The 21,505-nt window shown below is 42.0% G+C and overlaps 1 protein-coding gene across 1 annotated transcript; it reads right to left on the bottom strand.

Annotated features, from left to right (window-relative positions):
• Positions 1-1,887: 1,887 nt before the first annotated feature.
• mtus2a (microtubule associated tumor suppressor candidate 2a) lies at positions 1,888-21,505 on the bottom strand. The gene is made up of 15 exons (XM_028422045.1): positions 19,466-21,505; positions 18,557-18,809; positions 15,641-15,907; positions 9,252-9,416; positions 7,707-7,805; positions 5,168-5,355; positions 4,959-5,084; positions 3,994-4,060; positions 3,533-3,747; positions 3,347-3,452; positions 3,185-3,258; positions 3,004-3,102; positions 2,789-2,908; positions 2,564-2,664; positions 1,888-2,436 (listed from the first exon to the last, which is right to left on the bottom strand). Exons 1-15 carry the CDS (start codon positions 21,503-21,505, stop codon positions 1,962-1,964), a joined length of 4,395 nt encoding a protein of 1,464 aa, XP_028277846.1. The 3' UTR covers positions 1,888-1,961.

Below are 21,505 nucleotides of genomic sequence, written 5' to 3'. Positions count from 1 at the left end.
CTTCCCTCCTTTCTTCTTTCTGGCCTTCCTGGTCTATTTACAGCAGCTCATTTAAACACCTTTAGCTTTGTTTGCTAACCACACTGTGTAAGACTGTGTGTCAGTGTTGACTTGTTCAAAGCCAGATGACAGATTAAGACCCTGAGGGTAAGTTAGTCAGTGGAGTACATACAGTACAGGAGGCAGCTACTGTCGGCAATAAAATAATTCTCCTTTAAATATACCAATAATGTTTTTCTCTGTATGTGGAAAATCAACTGGGAAACATCTAAATAATGTTCTGTTGAGACTCTATACAAAAACAAATCTAAACCTAATCTAAATTTAGAAAAGAATTCCCTGAATAATATATTCCGGCACACTGAGGATTCAGTGTAGTTTGCAAAAGTTTTAAACGTGATGAAATAATAAAAAAGTTTCATTCAGATAAACAAACAGGAGAATCAGTAGAGGTTATGACAGAGTTAACACAGGTTCAGACAGGTCTACACTAGTACATCACAAAGAGGTAAACAGGGTTTGTTTTTTTCAACTTACCTAGCTTATAGACACATATCATATCATAAAACAGTCCCCCTGAAGATCTATGTAAAGCTGCAAGCAAAACTCTGCATCCTTGGGCAGATGAAAATGATTCCTAAGCAGCTTTAAAGCCTAATAAGAGCGCACAGTGTGGGACTCTAACACATAAATCTGTTGTGTTGTTGGTGCTTAACACTCACCAACCAGCAGGTGTCCAGATTGTGCTATTTCTGCAGCAAGTGTGCTGCAGGAGTTCTTTCCATAGCCCAGGGGTGCTTAGATTTTGCATACAGCTGCATGTGTGTGAGGACACAAAGTTAAATAATCTGCTTCCTCCTCCTCCTACATCACATATTCCACTTATGTCCCATCATAGCTTCAAATTTCCCCCCTTAACACATCAAAAGCTTAATAAATAGACGGATCACAGCAATAATAATATTCACCGGAAGACTTTCACAGTACATGCTTGCTTAAGTAGCAAAACACATGTAAGAAATAAGATATAAACATCACATCCTAAAGAAAATCACATCAACATTCAAAGTACTCCTGTGCTAGGTTTCCTCCTTCTCTTTGAGCTCCCTGGTAGCTGTGTGATGTTGTTGTTGTTGTTATTGAGGTTGAGCTACAGAGCCAACAGACTGCACATTCCCACTGAGGTAAATACAAAATGGCAGACATAGTTTTTGCAAGTTGACCTGAGGGATCCCAAGTTTGAAGAGCAGCTCCTGTGTAGAGATGCCGTAGGAAGACCTGGCAAGGTTAAAAAAAAACTTGAAGGTCTTTATATTTTGCAATTAAAATGTTGCAAACTCTCAGCACTGAACTGATTAGAAACCTTTACAAGGCTAAGAAATGTGTTTCGTTTTAAACGTATAAACCAATTTATCCAAAGACCTTTATAATAAAACCATGGTCGTTATCTGCTGGTGAGGTGGCAGGACCAAGTGTAAGGCGCTTTGTTAGGGATTTTTCCAAATGAAAAAAAAAAATGAAGAAACATACCATTTGAAAGTGTTTCAGTTCAAAATTTCTATTTATCTATTAAAACAGAATCAATAGCTTATTTTACCAAGAGTGTGTGTGTATTAGTCTGGTGAGTGTGCTACTTCCTATCTGTATCGTGGACTATGCAGGGCACGTGACTACCCACGCAAGGGAGGTCAACACCATCTGTTTCATTATCATACAATATATACAGCATACTTTTCAGGACTCTATGTATTAGGGCTTTGGGGACAAAGAAGTGTTTTAACATTACATTATGTTTCTGTGTATAAAGTTTCACACCACCAGCTCAGTGCTTTGACACTGATGTTACTGGACTCTTCGTCCAGCAGTCACATTCAGGTTCTTTCTTCAGACTTCAGTTGTTCACATTCAAAGGGGGAGAAGAAGAGAAAGAAAAAAGGTGAGTGAGTCAGAAAATAAAATGCTTATCTCTGTAAAGAGCTGAGACAAGAGTTTGAGTTAAAGCGACTGGCTCTGTGTGTGGGCGTGGCTGGGCCAGGGGAGTAATTCTGATTGACTGCAGCCCTGTGAGTGGGTGTGGCCGGGCCAGGGGAGTAATTCTGATTGACTGCAGCCCTGTGAGTGGGTGTGGCCGGGCCAGGGGAGAAGTTTTGATTGGCGGCAGCTCTGTGCGAGGGGGAGCAGTACTGAGCCTGCTGGAGACAGCTGTGGCAGTGGGTAGGGGAGTCACACCCTGCCACAGGTGAGGAGGAGAACAACGGGGAGGAGGGGATAGGGGAGGTGGAGAAGGAGCGGTGCAGTGGGGAGGAGGCAGGTGAGAGGAGAGGGCTGGTTTGGAGACGCCACAGCAGCTCCTCATTGTTCTGGCTCAGGCGCTTTTTCTCGGTGCTCTCCTTCTCGACCGACTCCTGGAGGTTGGCGTTGTCCTCGGACAGTTGCCTGCAGAGAAAACAGCCCAATGGAAGCACATAGAACTACAGTGTATTGTGTTATAAACCAGCTAAAAACACTGTACTTCCCTTTACACCTCAATCAACTGTTGCAATAACAAATAATTATGTCTTACCTGGACAAGGCCAGGTTCCTTTCAATACGAGCCTTCAGGTCTTCATTCTGCTGCTGCAGAACCTGAACCTTCTCCTCGAGGAACACGTTCTTTTGAGCCTGCTCAAAAAACAAAATACAACCACAGCGCAATCTTTCATTCACCACATACACTCGCCATCCTGTGCATCTAAACCACTGTGTGTGTGTCTGTGTTTGTGTATTAAGATGGCTTTTTCGAGCCTACCACTTTCTCCAGGTCTGTGATCTTCTTCTCTTGCTGGTGTATCTGCTGGTTCTTCATTTCCACAACCTCCTTCAAGCTCTTCAGGTCTTGCTCAATGTGTTTGTAAGGAGCTAAAGCATCCTATCATAGGAACACAAATAAAAAGAGAAGGACGGATGTGGGTTAGAAAGCAGGTTCAGTTCCAGTTTATTATACATATCGGATTATTTACTCACAACGATCTGTTCATCTGTACTCTTCCTTAAAGCCTCTTCGAAGCGTTTGGCTTTGTCCCTCAGACTCTGGTTTTGAAAAGTCAGAGTATCCACTTGATCCTGAGCAAACACACACACACAAATGCAAAATTGTACACTGCATCGGCGATTCATCTGTAAATATCTCTTTCAGTTATCATACCTGTAGAGAAAGCCTCTGTTTCTCAAAGTCCTCCACTAGAAGCATCTTCTGTTGCTCATGCGCTTTCCTTAAGTCTACAGACATATTCACACACACAGTAAATAAGAATGACTGAGCATTATTGACAGCAATGCCTGCATGACACTGTTGTGTACATCATACCTCTCATGGTACGGGCGTGCTCCTCATGCAGTGTTGCCATGGTGATGTTATGCATGTCTCTGAGCTCCTGAATGGCAGCGTGGTGGTTGGCTGTTATCTCCTCCATCTAACAAATTCACACACACATAATGAGATTGTCGAATGACAGATTTCATATGAACAATCAAACGTCTTTCTTTCTCCCACCTGCTCCTGCTGCTGAGTCCTCAGCTCCTCCATTTCTGACCGATGGTCTGCCCTCAGGTGCTCCGTCTCTGCAGTGTGACACTTCCTCAGGCCTTCCTCCACAGAAGCCAGCTCTGCCTCCTGCTGCAGCTGCAGCTCCTGCAGCTCTCGCTCGAACGCCACCTCCAGTGCTGTTTTCTCCCGCTGGAGTCTCTCCCAACGCAATGAGTTAGATGCTGAAAGAAGCACACGTGTAGCTCATAAAAGCAGAGCTCCTTTTAGCAGGTTCAGCTTCAGAGTTCAGTGACACACTATTAAAGCTTATTGGGTTTAATGAATAAAACAGGTCCTTAATAAATGTAAATGGTGCTTTTCATAAAAAGACAGGTCAATGTGATTGCTTATATATATATATATATATATATATATATATATATATATATATATATATATATATATATATATTTGTTTTTCTCACTTACCTATTTCTTCTCTGATGTTTTGCATTTCCATGGACAATTTAATTTGCTGTTCTTCTGTAGTTTTACTCTGTAAATTAAAAAAAAAAGAATCACAACTGAGCTGACAAGCTGATGTTGATAGATATAATTTACTGAAGTTAATATTTACAGAGTTTATCACCTGAGGTGAGCATGCTACCTGCTACCATTTCCCACTTGGTATGCTGTAACTTGTTTAGTTTAGAACCACAAAGCTATGTGCTAGCATGGTTGAAAACTGATAATATAATATTTCCATATTTCTATATGTTATCTGCTATCTATTGCATGTCCAGTGGCTTGATGTCATGTATAACTGTGACCAGCAGAGGGCGCTCACGCCTACAGAAATAAAAGCTTGTCCACCAGTCATGTCTCCTGAACTGTGGGCTAGTGACAGCAGCACTCAGACAATAACCATAAAGAAGTCAGACAGTCCCTCGACAGTCTGGCGGCAGTATTACAGCTAGAATGTAGCACCTCAGAGGTTAAATCACTCTTTGGACACACAAGCTGGATGAAACCACCTCAGTGACACACTAAACTCTGGTAGACCCTTTCCACAGACACTATCACTCTTGTTCAATGTGCTGCTCATTGACCATGCTGTTAATCTCACCTCTCGTGTTAAGTACTGTGAGTGCCCTTGAGTGTGCGCTGCTGTGTCTCCAGACTCAGAGTAAATGAAAAGGGTGAGGGCTATGTTGTAAATCTACACAGAATCATAGATGAACCTTTAGATAATCTCTCTCATGGTGGAAGAAATAAGAGATGATGATGAGGAGGAGGATGATTTAATACACACCAAGGAATGTTGGCATTGTAAGCCAGTTAAATCCTTAGTTAATTAAAAATCATTTGAGCACGTGAGCAGGTGCTATAGAGCAGGACAGCATTGTTATTAAGGCGAAGGGGTTATTATGATGCAGTGTATTCCTATTAGCTACCTTGAGGCAAAAATGCTGGGTGGTAATGATGAAGGCTTCTAGACCAAGAGAAGTCTTCCTCAGTTCATCCCTCAGAGCCTTCAGCTGCCTCTCTTGCTGTTCACAGCGTCCCTGCAGCCTCTGAACCTAAGTGACAAAGAATAATATATAACACAACAGAATGGCTCATCTCTATGCAGAGGGCGCTACAGATTTTCTCTATAACCCACCTCCTCCTTTTGCTCCTCTTTCGCTTTCTCCTCTGCTTGCCTTTCCCTCTCCCTCTGTTGAGCCTCCTCTTTCTCTCTCTGCAGATTCTCCTGCAGTTCTTGCTGCCGCCTGATGGGGGCTACGCGGCGAGGTGATCCGGAGGGAGCTGACCCTCGCACTGCTGCTGCAGGCCGCTGCGTGGACTGAACTAAGGAGAGTGAAAAAAGCAAACACCGAAAATTAAATTAAGTCATAAATGGGCATGAGCGCATGTTTTTCAAGAAAAGACCTAGTATGGTATAGAAATATTCAAATGATATATGATCTGTCACATGTCATTAATTAGTCATGTACTATTTCTCAAATCTAGCTGAAACATATCTATCTCTAATAATGAAATTGATGAGCATTAAATCAGAGGAGATTTGACCAGACCTACTGCTAATGACTGTGTTCACATGATAAATGATTCAAAGTTAATTGAATCCTCTCTATAGAGGAGACCTTGGTGTAGCTCCTGGTCATCTAATCTTGTGATAAATGTGATTGACTTTAAATGATGATTGAACTGTTGTGCATATATGAGTGTACAATTAGCATTGTATGTATGTTAAAACATTATGTTACAGATTCATCCATTAATGATGGAGGCCAACAAACCAGAACACCTGCTATGTTGCTATGAGCTATGTTTCCTTGGAATGACACTAATGACACTCATTAGGTTGTATTTGATATACAAGTGAAATAATAAACCTGTGTGTGAGTCACCTTGTCCTAGGGATTGTAAACACACAGTATGCTGTGGAGATGGACAGCAGCATCAGCATCTTTTAGGGACGGGACTTTTTAATTTATCATCTGTATGCTCATGTGGGCTGACAAACTGCCCGTGAATGTCAGCACATACAAAATGAAATCAGTGCAGCTCCACATCACCTGCCTCTGCCACATCACACAGGTCTACTGAAGCATAGGGAGCATGTCTCCATGGCAACCTGAGGCTGGGTCCCAGGTAATGGGTGAAGAATCGAGAAAGGTGGAAAGGGTTTAAAATGAGGGCTATTTCTCAAAGACAGAAGTGCTGAAACACAATTAATTGAGTAAGTGGCAGGGATGGAGGTAGAGATTCAAAAAATGCCACTGTGCTTTAAAAGACAGTGCTTTAAAATCTGCAAATGTCAGCAAATGTTTGGATAGTTTATCTTTCTTTCTTTTTTCCTAATAGCATTCTCAGCTTTTCGCAAATAATATCTACCACTTTGGCAGGTGCATGTATGTGCACACACACACACCCCTGCTGGTTCTACTTGAAAGGTTAGAGATAGGAGAGTGAATACTAAATGAGTTTATATGGATGAGTGTGAAAGCAGCATGCAAATGATAGTAGAGGGGCTGATGGATGGGGAATAACAATGTGGGAAACAATGAGAAGAGGTGATAGCAGCCCATTTGGAGAGAGGAGGCTGTAAGCGTGTGTCTGTGTGTGTTTTAAAGGTGTTCAGGCTGAGGTATTCCAGAGGTGAAAATCAGTTTCATTTCAGCACACTGCTATTTCTGGCACACAGTCCAGAGTGATTTAAAAAAAAAAAAAAGATTGAGGTTTCAGTAAAACCTTAGAACAGAAAATGCTACAGCGAACTGAGAATTAAAAAAAAGAAAAAGTAAAAGATGAATAATGTTTTGACTTTGTGTCTGTGTGGGAGGAGATTTGGGCCCAGGGAGATGAAGGAAAGAGAAAGGTGAGCAGCACAGGCTTGAGGAGATCTGTATCAGTTCTACGTACACAGAAAGATTTTGAAACCTTAGAAAATTATTCTACCACTCCAGAGCCAAGTGAAACTAGTCCAATGATCGAATCCCACAGCCAGCACAGCCAGCACCAAATATTTGAAATTGGTTCAAGCTGCTAGTGGGCAGATATGGACAAGTCATAAATGTAAGAAATGTTCTGGAAAGTAGATGATCAGGTGATCCTGAAGGGAATATGAGCAGCACAAATGTAACTCATAATTTAAGACACATCTGTGGATGTCTGCCCTCAGCCCATGCATGTGCCAGAACCATAGCTTGTTAAGAGAAGAAGCTGAGTGATCAGATTCCCTGTCATCCACACCTCTAAAAATCACCATTAAAAAGGCACACAGATGGTATAAATTTGTTCCAGATTTTCTAGAAATCTCACTCTATGTCCACCAACTGTGTCTGGGATGTGAGGGCAATGAACTCCCTGTGCAGTCCATAGCACTTGGCCCAGCAAAGGAATAATCACTGACATGGTGCTGTCACTAACTGCTGTACTGGGCAAGAAGATCATATAGAAAAATGCAAAGTAACAGATGGCCTTTCAGAAATATTAATAAGGCAAAGACCCTCACAGTAATTTATGTAGAAATAGCAGACCAACGAGCACCCCATGACTGTTGTATGTATGGAGGCAATCTGCAGTCTATACATGCAAGAAACAACTTGTATATGTTAGAGTGTTGTATGTGTGTATGTGTTGAATTTACACTGTCATTAGACAAAGGTGAATTAGTATGACAGAAAAAAACTCACCAGGGGACTGCGGTTTGGGAGGAACCACTGCCAGCCTCTTTGGTGAGGATGGGAGCGAACGTGTGACCTCTGAGCTCCGCTGAAAGTCTTTCTGGCCAGCTGTCGGTAAACAAGAGCAAACAGATGGTTAGCCTAAAAACAGAGGCCTCAGTCCACATACACACTTACACACAAGAATCAATCTAATACAACCCCATCAATGATTATCAATATGATATGCAGCAAACAAATCAAACCTTAGTTCTTCATCTTCAGATACCATTTTGGCCACGCACAATTAACAATGCTTTGCTTTATTAAACTCACAAACAACAGACTCTTTTCAACAAATTTACCTTAGATGTCAACATTTCCAGCAATGCAGTAATCAAGCATGCATTTCTAGAAATAATATATCTGTGTTGCGTTCTCCACACTAAGTCTGCTGCAGAGTTGGTGACTGCTGTGTGGGTGTAAAGAAATAGATGGATTTGCATCTCTTAATGTGCAAAATCTTGCTCTGAATGTTCAAAAAAGTGAGGGTGAAGAAAAAGGTGAATAGGAAAGTAGTAAAGAAGTTTGATGTTCCAGCACGTTAGCACTGAGTGTGTAGTAGTGAAGCAGGAAGGAAAGAGAGGCCTTGAAATTAAACTAATTAGACCTGTTATGGGAAAGAAGCCTCTGATCCCGAACAAATCCCCATATAACCCTGGAGAAATACTTCAGGCCTGCAGAGAGAGTTTGTGAGTGTATTTTCTTTATCTGTGTGTGTTCACTATTGCAATCATGCAAATGTAGCTCTTAGAGTGAGTCGTTACTGCCAGTACACTCTCACATCAAACCCATGCGCTACTGCACAAATCCAGTGAGACGCCGCCAAATTCGTGTTGAAAAATGTAACATTTGTGGCTGGTGGAGAACAAAATAATCATGGGATGTGATTATCACTTGTGTAGCTTTTTTTAGGATTGCACAGCTACATGCTTTGAGTTTAGAATAATTCCATCAGCTGTCATTGTTGGCTAACCTGATGACAGGTAGTAGGTGGGACTAATGAACTTCATCAAATTATTCTTGTTTGTCCAATATCTGATCCAGATATTGCAATGATACTGATTATTGAAACAATTGTATTGTGTATTCAAGGAGATTATATATTGTTAAAGTACTGTGAACTTTCTTGATTAATAATTTACTGCAATCTTTAAATCAGACACACACAGTGTGAGTTACTCTTTGTCACACACTACATATTCCTGACAAAGAACCTTGAGATACATTATTTTTCTGTTAAAAGTGCATTTTGTTCACACTAAAACATGATATCTGCATTTGTTATCCTACCAGATAGAGCGAAGTGTGATACTATAGGGCTTCGGGTGTGAATCCTATGTGTGAACATAAAACAGTGTGAAAAGCATCACTACCAGCAGAGTTGTCATGTTAACCATGTCAGGAGGCAACCAACAAGACTGAGCAAATGTGGGCATCTCTAAACATGAGGACAGTGACTGGATGATTTCTGCTGCAAAACCAAGACTCAGTTGTTAATGTTCTTCTACTGACCTCCAGTGGAGCTTCTCGGCTGGGGTGGTAGATAACGGCGGGGCAAGGCTGGCGTTGAGGGTGGCTGCAGGCTGTTGCTGCGACATGGTGGCCCTCTCTGGTGATCTGTTGTCCCAAGGCCAGTGGTCACTCTATGAAGAGGAGGCTCCTCGCTCACACTTAGACCTGGAATACCACCAAATTGAGAGGTTTTCAGAACTCCTTTTCAGATTACCTCTATCTCAGTGCCATATTTTTTCCTCTAACAATCATACTGGATTTTCTACAGTCTGATGGAAATCTTATGACAGAATTCAGGTTCACTGGACTGAGAAATGGTTTGTAACCTCTGGGTCTTACTGCTGCTGCTTTCATCTTTCCTTTGTTAACCTGGAGCAGTGGGGATAGTGTATCCTTCACACACACTCACACTCAAACACACACGCATGACACAAATGTTTACAGTGGCACAGTTGCACATGATTCCATACTTCAATGCTGTGATCTATGAAAAGACTGGTTAATAGTTTACCGATCCCTGTTCAATAATCACATAACATTACAAACAGGGATACACACGAGGTTAAGTCATGTAACTTATCTCAGTGTCCATATTAGTAACATTTGGAAAATGCTAAATGCTGTTTAAATTTAGACATTAAGGATTTGTTTTAGCTTGCATCTAATTTTCCATCAAGCCCATCAGGCCCTGAGGATCTGAATAGATCACAGCAGAGAGCCTCATCTATTCAGCTGTGCATGGCTGTTAATTGTTTTGTTGACCAAGGGATTCTACAACCTTGTGCATATGTACACACAATGCAAACTATACATGAATGCACAATTTTCTTAGCTGCATCAATTAACATTTGCCACACTTCACAATGACAGACACCTAATATGCCCAATTATTTAAAAAATCCCAGGGTGGTCCGTGAATCATTCAAAGAGATGCCTGCAAAATGAACCACGCTGTACTCTCTAGTGCATGCTTTTAGTAAAATATAATATTTAACCTGTATGCATTTACTAGTGCTCTATCGTTTGACTGACATAGATTTGAACTGACACTTTGACTAGCCAGACACAAGTAAGGAATGCTGAAAATGAGAAGATGGAGGCTTATAGAAAGGGGCTTATAGAAAGAGCAGGAAAGAAAAAAAGGGGGGGATGTGTTTCATTATCAGCAAAAGGAAGCTGATATGCATCACTAATTGGCAAAATGCCAGACGATGATGGATAACAGAGAAAGGAGTAGGCTGGCTGCATGGGATGAGGAAGCAAACAGAAGGGTAGGAGAGAGCTACAGAGAGGAATAAATGGATGGAGCTGCAATGGAGCCAGTGGCAAGCTTGGCACATTATGAAGACAGATAAAAAAACACCAAAGATATTAAAGAGGGACCATGAAAAAAGGAAGTGGCTGAGAAATGGGATTTTTTTTTCAACTCAGTGGGAGGCCATTTTATTGGAGCAGCTTGCTCCTCATTGCAAAACTAATATACTAGAATTATGCTGACTTTCATATCTTGGTCCTCACAGACTGAGGCGGAAACAGATATTGAAGATTGAAACTGAGCCGTGTGCATGTGAGTGATGTAATTTAATAGAAAAGTGTCAAAAATCTGCCCTTTTGTGTTTCACTTGACTGCAGCAAAAACTAAAGCTTTGTGCATGTCAGCTAAATCAGCCTATTCACATTCTGCAAAGAAAACTGTCCTGAAGGAATTCACGTTGTCTACGTACGCTGCTGAAGTAAAGCCACTGCCGGACCGCAGTGCAGATGTGTCAAAGATAAAGCTCTTATTCATCAAAATGTACAGCCCCCGTGTACCACTAAGAATAAGGGAAATATTTAAAAATGTGTTGTATACCTCCATAAATGAAGCATCTGGTATAAATGTTATCACAGCATGTGTGCATGCTTTTAAGACAAAACTGCACCCCCTTATTTTTACATATTTTGTGGTGAAGCTTACACAAAAGTCGAATAAAACTAATGGCTCATGCACAAAAATGACCTAAGGGTCTGGACTGAGCCAGAGATAGATGAGATGATAACACTGCAGCCTTTAGGCTTCCTCTCCTCTCTTGAAACCCAGAAATCAAGAGATTTAAGGTTCATTCCAACTAAAAGGACATGTGAAGTGCTTCTCCAGTTGTAATCAATAGTGATGAACATTGTACTGTATAAAGAATAAAACAGAAACTTGAGTTTAATAAAAAATCAGGAAAGTATAGGTCTTGAGAGAGAGGGCAGCAACAGCACCAAGTGTGACCATCTGTTAACCACACAGCCTGGATTCAAAGCTCAGTGACAAGCCAGAATCCTCCCTGCTAAAGTGTCCTTGAACAAGGCACCTTTCTTTTACTTTGTGATTATACACTGCATGAATCACAATTTCTTTCAGCCAGGGCACTCCTTTAAGTGGTGTTTGGCCTCTGTCTGCAGTGAATTTACAAAATAGGTTCATTAAAAAAACCCTTACACCAACTGTAATCAGTGTTTTCGAGTAAAAGGCTGGACCAAGCATATTTCTGATCTGCACTCATCTGGGCCCTTGTCTGTATATACGGTGTATGGTTTTGTCTCAGCCTGTTGTATAAAAGTGGAGACAAAATATTTCTGGTGCTGCCATGTTGAAAAGAAACACCATCTTGGAATCAGAGTCTTCACAGTAGAGTTCAAGATGATGCGTTGTCACTGTTCCACCCAAACACTCACTCACCAAATCCATGTCAAACCAGGACTAGCAGGTCTGTTGCTGTTGATTGAAACATTACTTCCTCCTTTTTTAAATCTAATATTAACTAATTAAAAGACAAATGTAAAACAAATGCCATAGAGATAGATGAAAAGTAGCCATAAACCTTGCTGGGAAAAAAGTGCTCTAGGATACAGTTTGGACCATCAGTTAGGTTCATATAGTTTTTATTAACACTGAGCTGGGCTCACAATGGGAGGTTATGAGTTAATGAACAGGCCAATTGAGCCCATCCTCACTGTCACAGATCTGCTGCTTCAATAAGCCTCTGCCATGTTAGTTTTTCTCTCCTCTGCCACAGAATGGCAGCCATATCTAATTGGCCCATCTAATTTGCTGCTCGACTTCTCTGTGTGTGTGTCGCTGTTGTATATAAGTGTGTGCGCACATGCACCACAGAAACCATCTGTTCACAGCAAGCAGGCATGAGTCACAGACCAGATCTAAGCCATGGCATCTGGGGTATCCATCCACTCTCTTCTCCTTGTCGATCTCTTCATGCCTCTCTTTCCGCTTTTATTTCCCCTCACTGTCTCACTTCCACTCTCCTCTTGGCTCATTGAATTTTCTTGTATCACCGCATCTCCACTCAGTTGTCTGCTATCTTCCTTCTTTCATTAGATTTCCTCCATTACTTCGTTATCACCTAAAGAACAGACTGATAGAGGTGATAATACTTTGTTTGTTTTGGTGATTGAGTTTCCATCGTGGAGTCAGTGTGGCTTAAAGTCGCAGGACTCTTCTCAGCTAGTCTGTCAATCATGTATGAAATCAAGAACGCATCCCCCCACCCTCTGTATGTTATATGCATTAATGCTCTATCTCACAAACACCTTGTCAGCGACTGGGCTAAAGCATGGACTGAATTAATGGCTAATCAATGGCATGTGGAGTAACCTCCAGATACTAGGCTAATGCACACATCCACATGCATACATATATGCATGCGTTAAAAACTGATCATAGCACTGTAACTCAATGTGATCTTGGTTATCAAGTGTGTGTTCTATACGTAAATGGTTTTAAAAAAAAAACAACAACACTTGGAATCCTTCCAAATCCTCTCTCCTTCTACATACATTACCCATGTATGCTCACACTGATCAGAGCGGGTTAAAGAAGCACATCACAGGGTAGTAAAAACTCCTGGGAATTCCCTCTAACCCACTTTGCTGGAGTCCTGCAATCATTTTCTCCCCATCACTCTACTCCTTACTGATTTCTTCTATCAGTATCATCCAGAGCCCAAACGGAGTCCGTTTTGCTTGGTGATCAATGGGGAAAACGAGCAGCTAAGCCTGGCCTTTCTTCTTCTTCTTTGCAACAGGAGGTAGTGTGTTGCAGCAGCTCCCCTGATGTCCTTGATGCAAAGATGTGTGAAAACTCATACATCAGTCTGTCAGTTCTTAAACCTAAGTTGGCGCCGAGCAGAGAGAGCAGAGAGGTAAAATCAGGTACCGTAAATGCACATCCCACGCACGCACACATACATCGATTTATTTTTTTTTTTTTTTTTTTTTTTTTTTTTTAGCAGAGGAAAAAAAAAAGCAGAGGATTTAGCAGAGGAAATTAAAAACTGAATTGTTTGCCACTCTAATAACTTAGCACACTACACAGTGCTACAAATGGATCTGTGACCTCCCTCAAAAACACATCTCAACATAATGCCTTGGGCTGTGTACGCATTTGAAAAACTAATTATTTTTGGGTTAAAGTGACACTATCTAAAATTCTAATCAAGGAAAAGCTCATTAAAATGTCATCCTTAGTTTGTCAGCTTAAATAAAATAAACCAGCATCAAGCATTTGCAAATTGAGGTTAAAGTTAGCTATTTGTTTCTGTGTATTAACATGGTGCACTGAGGTGTGTTAGATTCATCAGTATGAGTGAACTGAGCAGCGACATTTTTTAGTGTTCAGTGCTGAAAAATTACGCTTCAAATGTGATGTCACTGAGAGTCAAATATGACACTAAGTACAAGTTCAAAAGAGACAAATACTCACTTAATATCCTAAATAAAGGTGCAATTACATCAAACAGAAGCTTTAAAGAGTTGATCTAAAGTCGAGCCATAAAGGTCATAAGCACCACACAGAGTCAATAGTGGAAGTAAATGTTCCTGCTTCCCCCTCTCACACACCCAAACACACACACACAGGAGTGAACATCAAAGGTCCTTAATCTTTCACCTCTCATGATTCCATTTTGGTCTCACTGTGCTCTGAGCAGCAGGAAGAGGAACACTCCGCTGCAGGCGCTACTTTGGAAAAGTCTTCTGTTCTTTGCTGACAGGTGTTCCTTTCCTTTGTGAGTATGTGAGTGTGAGCGTGTTTACAGGTGTAGTATTTATAAAGTGCTCCCATTTCCTGCAGAGCATTGTACTATAGGCGAGTGTAAATCTGCAAATTAGGAAAGATAGCTACTCCACAAGCAAACAACAAAGAGATTCATTATTGATTATGATGCATTTCTTTAGTGTCATACAAGTATTTTAGCAGATTACTATTTATTATATTTGGCTTCATAGATCATAAATAGACATTAACACTGACACATTAAAGCACTAATACTTTTCCTCTGTTTTCTTCCCATAAACTGAATGAAAACATGTAAATGTAGAACTTAATGCTGCTTTTCTGCTTTGGAGACATGCTGAATTCCTCTTTTTTCCCACATCACAGCAACAGAAACTGTGCTTCCTTCTCTTCTTCTATGTCAACCAATAGGATGAAAAAAGCGTGAGTACAGAAGGGGGAAATGAGGGAAAGGAGTGATGACATAACAGGAGGGCTTGGCGTGCATGAGAATGGAGGTGCTTACGTCAACTGTAACTGGGAGAGAAGGAGCAAGCGTTCCCTATGTAGGTCACATAAAAACACACACAGCTTCCACAAATTTAAGCCAACTAACCCACCACCAGGCTGCCAAGCAGCACCAAAGTCACAACTGTAGGATGGCTGTGAAAATAAAAGCTATCCATGCAGTTCAGTCAGCAGCAAAGCAAATTCAAGCACTGTTATTCCTACAGTTGCTGACAGAATTTGCACAGACCTAGTTAAGAACCTGTTAAATTACTGATGAGTCTGGGGAATGACATCTCATGTGCTCTGTTATTTTTACAGTAAGAGGAGAAGGTGGCTACAAGCTGAGCAGTTCAATCAGGAGATGTTATGACTCCAGGCACCTTAAATCACTGAAATATCAGTTATATCAATGTTTTTTACTGGGAACAAGCCTGCAGCTTTACACCATGTTAACACCATGTTAACACCATTCACCCATGATCAAATCCAGCAGTTCAACTTATCATCAAACACACATGCAAACAAAGAAATGATTCGTGTGTGAGAAAATGCAGAGTGAAGGGAGAGTGGGGTGGAGATGAGAAAGAGAAAGCTAACTGTAGTATAATGAATGTGGGAGGGGGCTGTTTATGCTAAATGCATTCATGAGGGAAATGCATAAGGAGGAATTATCTGCCTCTACCAACAAGTCAAGCCACAAACAGCACATCCATCATTTGATTAGTTCAGTGTCCCTTTTTTGAATTTATATTTAGTATATAAAATTTTGAAATACAGCCAAAAATCTAATCCCACACCTGCTTTTGTACAGATGTTCTAATGGAGCTATGAGTGGACTTACGGTGAGTTGTTCTGCAGGGGTCACTCTGTGTGCTGTCAGCAGAATGAGCCGAGGAGACGGAGGATACACTGGAGCTCCTGACAAAGCCAAAGGCTGCAAGGCGGCCCGCAGGGAGACGGCTGGAGCTGAAGCCTGGGGGGCGTAAGCCGGACTGACTTGCTTTGGGAAGAATAGACCTGGATCCTGCACCCTGGGATTGAGCTGCTGCTGCTGCTGCTGCTGCTGAAGGTGCAGGTGGAGCAGCATGATGGGTCAGAACCTGGTCATCTGATAGTAAAGAACAAAATGGAAAAACCTGTTAACCTGAATGCACATATAACTGATATCTCCTTAGCAGAGTTGAGAGTCAATGGTAAACATCTTATCTGGTAATCATGCTCCATCTGTTAATGCTGCTATGTGTATCCTGAAATACAGGACATAATTTTATTGGTACGTGTGAGTGACAAAACTCATTAAGCAAAATATATGCAGCCACATAGCTATGATGTTTATTTCCCCTGTGCATCATTCATCATCCTGCACTGACTAAGTTCTCTGTGTTATGACTATAATAACTGTACACACTACAACCTGCGGACAGCTATGTTTGGCTCAGGCTGTGTCTGCAGCCTGGGATAGTGGCCAGCTGTTACTATACCAGTGACACTGACACCCAACTTCTATTCCATATACTGATATTCTAGTTTGTATGTTTTTATTAAATGGTCTGTAATTCCTTGTTATTATGGGTATTGCAATGATTCTCACAACCCAAAAGCAGAAGTCTGAAATCTGAAATCCAACTGGAAAAAAACAGCTGAAATAAAAGCAGATCAGAAAAGGGGAGAAACTGAAAACAAGAGATAGCATCTGTATAGAAGAAGAGAAAGAAAATCAAAGAGAGGATGGGGTTAAAAAAAATCATAGCTCCATAGTGGCAGATATTGTCAGAGAGCAATGGGAAGAAATCATCCCTTTCAGTAATCTCTGGTTTCCAACAGCAAAACAGATGAAATGTGCAGGCATGACCAAGCGAGGCTACACACACCAACACACATGCACAGTGGGCAAATCTGCAGGCATTGGATAAAAGCCCCATCTTGGCTAACCCAGTCGGCAGTACAAGGTCTAGCTCCTGCAAAGAAGAAGAGCATTATCCCCCACTGGGTGCAGAGATAAGGTAGGCAGCTCTCTTTTCCTCCCCATTTGGCAGAGCTTTGTGCTTCAGTGCATCCTACGGGGTACACATCAGGACAAAAGGAAAAAACTTTGAGGGTTTATTGAAAGCTCTGCTGGTGGAAAGAAAAGTGGGGCAGAAAGAAGTCTCCATTCACATTTATCACCTCTTTCCCTCAATATCAACCTGTTTATGAGAATGGAGCTTCGTCCTCCAGAGTGAGAAGGTCTAGTATCATTAAACATGAATGTCCTCATTACCAGCCCCCACTCCTTGCCCTGTTTGTCCCCTCTGAGACACGAGGGAGAGAAGTGAGAATGGCAAACCTTCACATTAGCCTAGATATCACAGACATAAGCACCTGCTTGATTAAAAAAAAACTATTTCACAACAAAACAAACATGCAAAATTACATTTTAAAGGCACCTGCAATACAAACATTCCAGTTTAAATTATGTAAATTAGGTGCACATGAGTCAATGGGACATGCTGCTGGGATAAGCACTTTAATGACCAGCCGATTTTAATCACAGCCCAAGGTGAGCTGCAACAACCTGCATGGATTTACTCCACAAAGCGTTAAATTGCATGGTAATAAATGTGATACATGAGTGCACCGCAATCTCTGCGGCACAACTGAAGCAAAATATGAGCTTCACTGCTGTGAAAGGGTAGATGATAGCCAAAAAATGAAGGTAGCTTCAATAGAAATGTCTCATCAAATAAGTGGATGGCGCTGATTATCATAACAATAAGTTAAAATCTACAATTATGCTAGTAGCTCATTTGACAGCTATACAATAGCCTTGCAACATAATGGCAAGAATAAAAGTATGGGAATCAAAGAGATTTCATTACACAAAGGGTTGTAAATTACGGAGAGAAATTAGTAGTAGAAATGATGATCAGAGCTAAAGAGTTTAAAACTTTTCACCTCAGCTAAAAAAACAACAGGAAATCCCTCAGTTCTACTGCACATGGGCCCAGAATTAATGCCACATACATTTGAGCTTTCCAGCTGGTGTTTATCCATGTGCACAGGGCGAGGATGATTCTACCAAGACGATACTGACATTACTTAAGCATTAATTGCTTTGCATTTCAAAAGCCTTTAGCTCCCAGAGGGCCCAGCAGCATGGAGACACCATGCATTTATATTAATAAGGATTATGATAAGGAAGCCTTGCACATTGTAAAGCCATGCTGATCAATTCTGAATGTGCAGCTTTGGGCCATGTGTATGTATATATTGGTGTACACATGCACATTTATGTGTAATTTTTGTTGTGTGGCCGGGTTATCACGCTCAGGAACAGAGCAGATCGTCTAAAATAAATGGCCCAGGCTTTCAGCAACATGGATAATGGGAAAATTTCATACTTCAATATTCCATCGGCAGCTGTAAATGTGAGTTCAGCAGTCAGAAGCACTATCTGAATCATCTGAATTAGAAATTTGGTGTGTGTGAGGAGGAAAAAAAATATGTGAGCAAGCTATTTATTTATTTATTTTGTTTTGTAGATGGCAGCAGCCGTCTGGTGCAGAACAACCCTCCTCAGAGTAGCTCTTAAAAAGCCCTCCAATCAGATCACCCCAAATTAATCTCAGAAAATGCATTTTAATGAGGTACACCTTCATCTTGAGCCAAGATGAAGAGTGGAAATGTCCCACAACTGCTGCATAGAAGAGGAGGGTTCCTACAGTAGTAATCAAATTTAGCATTGCTGCTACAAAATGTCAGAAAATGGTTAATTCACCTGTGTTATCGTGGCCTTTCTGACTGGTTGCAGGGCTGACAGGCTGGACTGGCTGGCTGAAAACCAGTGTTGACCTCTGAATTTGACTCGGCCCTCTGGCCTTAGCTGTTCCTGTAGACGTCCTGGTGACAGCTCCAAGACCCAGACGCAAACCTCTGCCAGAGCGCAGGAGGCTGCTGTTCCCTCCAGCCTGAGCAGCCACCTGCAGCGTGTCCTCAGCAGAGCCGCTTTTAAAACTGATGGATCTTCCCACCTACAAATGAGAAACAGTAAAGAACTACTAGCAAAAACTAATATTTAACAATCACAATTTCTTTCCTTGTATGCACACAGGCAATAAAAAGTCTGATCAAACATAAAGTACACAAACATGACTCTTTGTTGCTATAAAAGAAACTGTAACACAGGGCAACTAAAATCCATACATGTAACTGTCCAATACTGTTGCCTCTTAACAGCATTAGGGTGTACCAAAACAAAAAAACACACACATGTAATATATGATATATGAAGTACTGCAGATTTCCTTTTCCCAGTGGGCTTTGCACTACAGCAGGCATTAAAAATGTATTTCCACATGTATGTTCTTGACAGCATATGAATATGAATGCCAAATGAAGCTACTTAATCAGGATCAATAAGGAATGATTTTAAAGGCCTACTGAGCCAGCCTTATGAGGGTGGGAATAGGAGAAGCTGTAATCACTTATACATGGTTACTAATGAAAGAGAAATTGATATATACATAATCAACATGAGAGGACTGTGTTATAATATATATGATGTTTAATATACAGTGATTACACTTCTTATTGATTTAGGAATCATTATGTTTTTGTGTCAATACGTGCATTAACATTGACTGCACTAAGCGTGATAGACAATGCTTTGCTGAGTGTATTCACTCACCTCTGATGGTGCCCCATAGAAGTTTTCCATTTTGCTGCCCAGTTTTGGTGGCGCCGTGTGGCTGTGGGTATGTGCAGGAGGGACAGTGTTCATGTGTCCAGGAGCCCTGATACTCCTGCTCAGCATTCCTGATGGGAAAACACTTGTCTGCATCTCCTGGCGGTACTTGTCATAAAGCAGATTGGAGGCACTGAGGACTTGAGGTCCTCGGGTTTCAGCGTCAGGCTTGCAGGGGTCTTTGGGTGTGTCTTTGAAGTTAGCAGGTGTTTGGCTGTGGGTGTATGCTGAGAGCCGTGATGGCAGAGAGGATACCTGATAAGGTCCGTCGGCAGCCTGGGGTTTAAACTGAGGGTTCTTTCGGACGTAGGTAATTATTTTGGGACGAACTCCTTTAGGTTTCAGTTTAGGTGATGGGGAGCTGTCTTTGGGAGAGTTGTGGTTAGAGTTGGGGGAGCTCTGCTGGTTGTTAAGAGGCGCTTTAGGGATTCCACTTGTGCTTATATTAGTTTTCACCGGTGCTCTCAAGCAACTGTTTCCATAGCCCTGAGCTGATGTCGATACAGCAGGGTTGCATCCTGATGGGATGTGTCTAACCACCCCAGAGACATTCCTGGAAACGAGGTACATGGAGGGTTGCCTGCGTGGTGAGCCCTGGGGTGTCCTGGGTGACCTGAGAGGGGAGTGTGGAGGGGTAGATGACCTGGATTCCACCCCAGTCTTGCTGGGACTAGAGCAGTTCCTTCTGTACGTAAGTTGAGTCTGGGTTCTCGTCTCTACGGTGGAAGGATTTGAGGGACAGGAACTATGCCGTGTAGCTGGCTGTTTTCCAACAGGTGAAGCCTCCCTCTGGGAGGCCTGGCTAGGCTGTCTGAGCTGGGAAACTATAGGGGTGTTATACAGGTGGGAGAAATCTGAAGGTTCACGTAAGGATGATTTAGTAAACTTTCTGTTTGATCCATTTTTCTGTGAATCTACAGAGAGGTTGAGGGGAGAAGGTTGCTCTGTCTCAGCTGGCTGAGTGTTTGTCTCTGCTAAGCTCCTTGATCTTCCCACTTCTGTCTGACAGAGAGGTCTGACAAGCTGCTGCCGTCGTGGAGGCAGCACCCTTTCCTCAAATCCTGCCCTCCTCCTTTGGCCCAGTCCTCCATCAGAGGACAATCCATTTCTATGATGACTGACCTCCTCATGACTCTGATCCTGGCTGCAGTATTGAGGATACCCATGTTTCTCCTGAAGATTTAGTGGTGGGGAATTCTGATTGGCATCTACAGGGGCTGTCCTTCTTCTGGTCTGGGCTGAGGTAGTGTTGTTGCCATTGGAATTAGGGTTGATCTTAGAGTTGGCCAAAGAGATGAGAGGCGCTTGTCCGCTACTGTCCAGAGCACTAGACAGGCTTCCACTGAGGGAAACCGCTGACAGGCTGGAGACAAATACATTTGTCTCTGACTTAGACTCCTTCAGACCTCCCTTCATCCTCTCCCTTCCTGACCTCGTGTCCCTTTTCTCTATTGAGCCTGTCACACATGTGTCCAGTTCTTCGGTGCTATGACAGGCAATCCTTTTATGTGCCTCCCTGCCCCTCTGTATCTTGCTTTCCACTTTGTTGCTGTCGTTGTCATTCCTCCTCACACCAGTGGAAGCAGAGCTGGCAGTTGAACTTGAGGATATAGACATAGGACCCTCATCTTTTCCATCTCTGAAACTTCCTCCGTCATCATCATCCTCATTCTCCTCCTGGTCCCTGTTTCCTAAGAATGTATGTATCTCCTGACACTCCAAAAGCTCAAAGTCTCTCAGCTCAGGTTCCATGCATTGCTGCTCTGAGCCCCAGATCACTAACTTGTCTGGGGATTCACTCTGTGAGACCAAAGGAGGAATGGAGCACGTGCTGTACCCTGTATCTTCAATCATACCGCCGCCTTCTTGATCAGATAACTGATTGGCGTTATCATCCCCAGACTGAGTGAACTGTATCTGGGTTTTATTTCCAATGTTTTCTCCTTTGACCCGCAGTCCCTGGAAACTAGTTGGAATGCTCAT

The sequence above is a fragment of the Parambassis ranga genome, chromosome 14, assembly GCF_900634625.1.
Source record: "Parambassis ranga chromosome 14, fParRan2.1, whole genome shotgun sequence".
Taxonomy (NCBI): domain Eukaryota; kingdom Metazoa; phylum Chordata; class Actinopteri; family Ambassidae; genus Parambassis; species Parambassis ranga.
This window is presented reverse-complemented; position numbering and strand designations above follow the sequence as displayed.

Excerpts from the sequence above, each read along its gene's own strand:
- mtus2a (XM_028422045.1), bottom strand. The coding sequence starts at position 21,505 with ATGAGCATTCCAACTAGTTTCCAGGGACTGCGGGTCAAAGGAGAAAAC. Across the intron at positions 15,908-18,556 it reads GAAAGGCCACGATAACACAG|ATGACCAGGTTCTGACCCAT; the intron begins GTGAATTAACCA and ends CTTTACTATCAG. Across the intron at positions 2,437-2,563 it reads AGGAACCTGGCCTTGTCCAG|GCAACTGTCCGAGGACAACG; the intron begins GTAAGACATAAT and ends TTTTCTCTGCAG.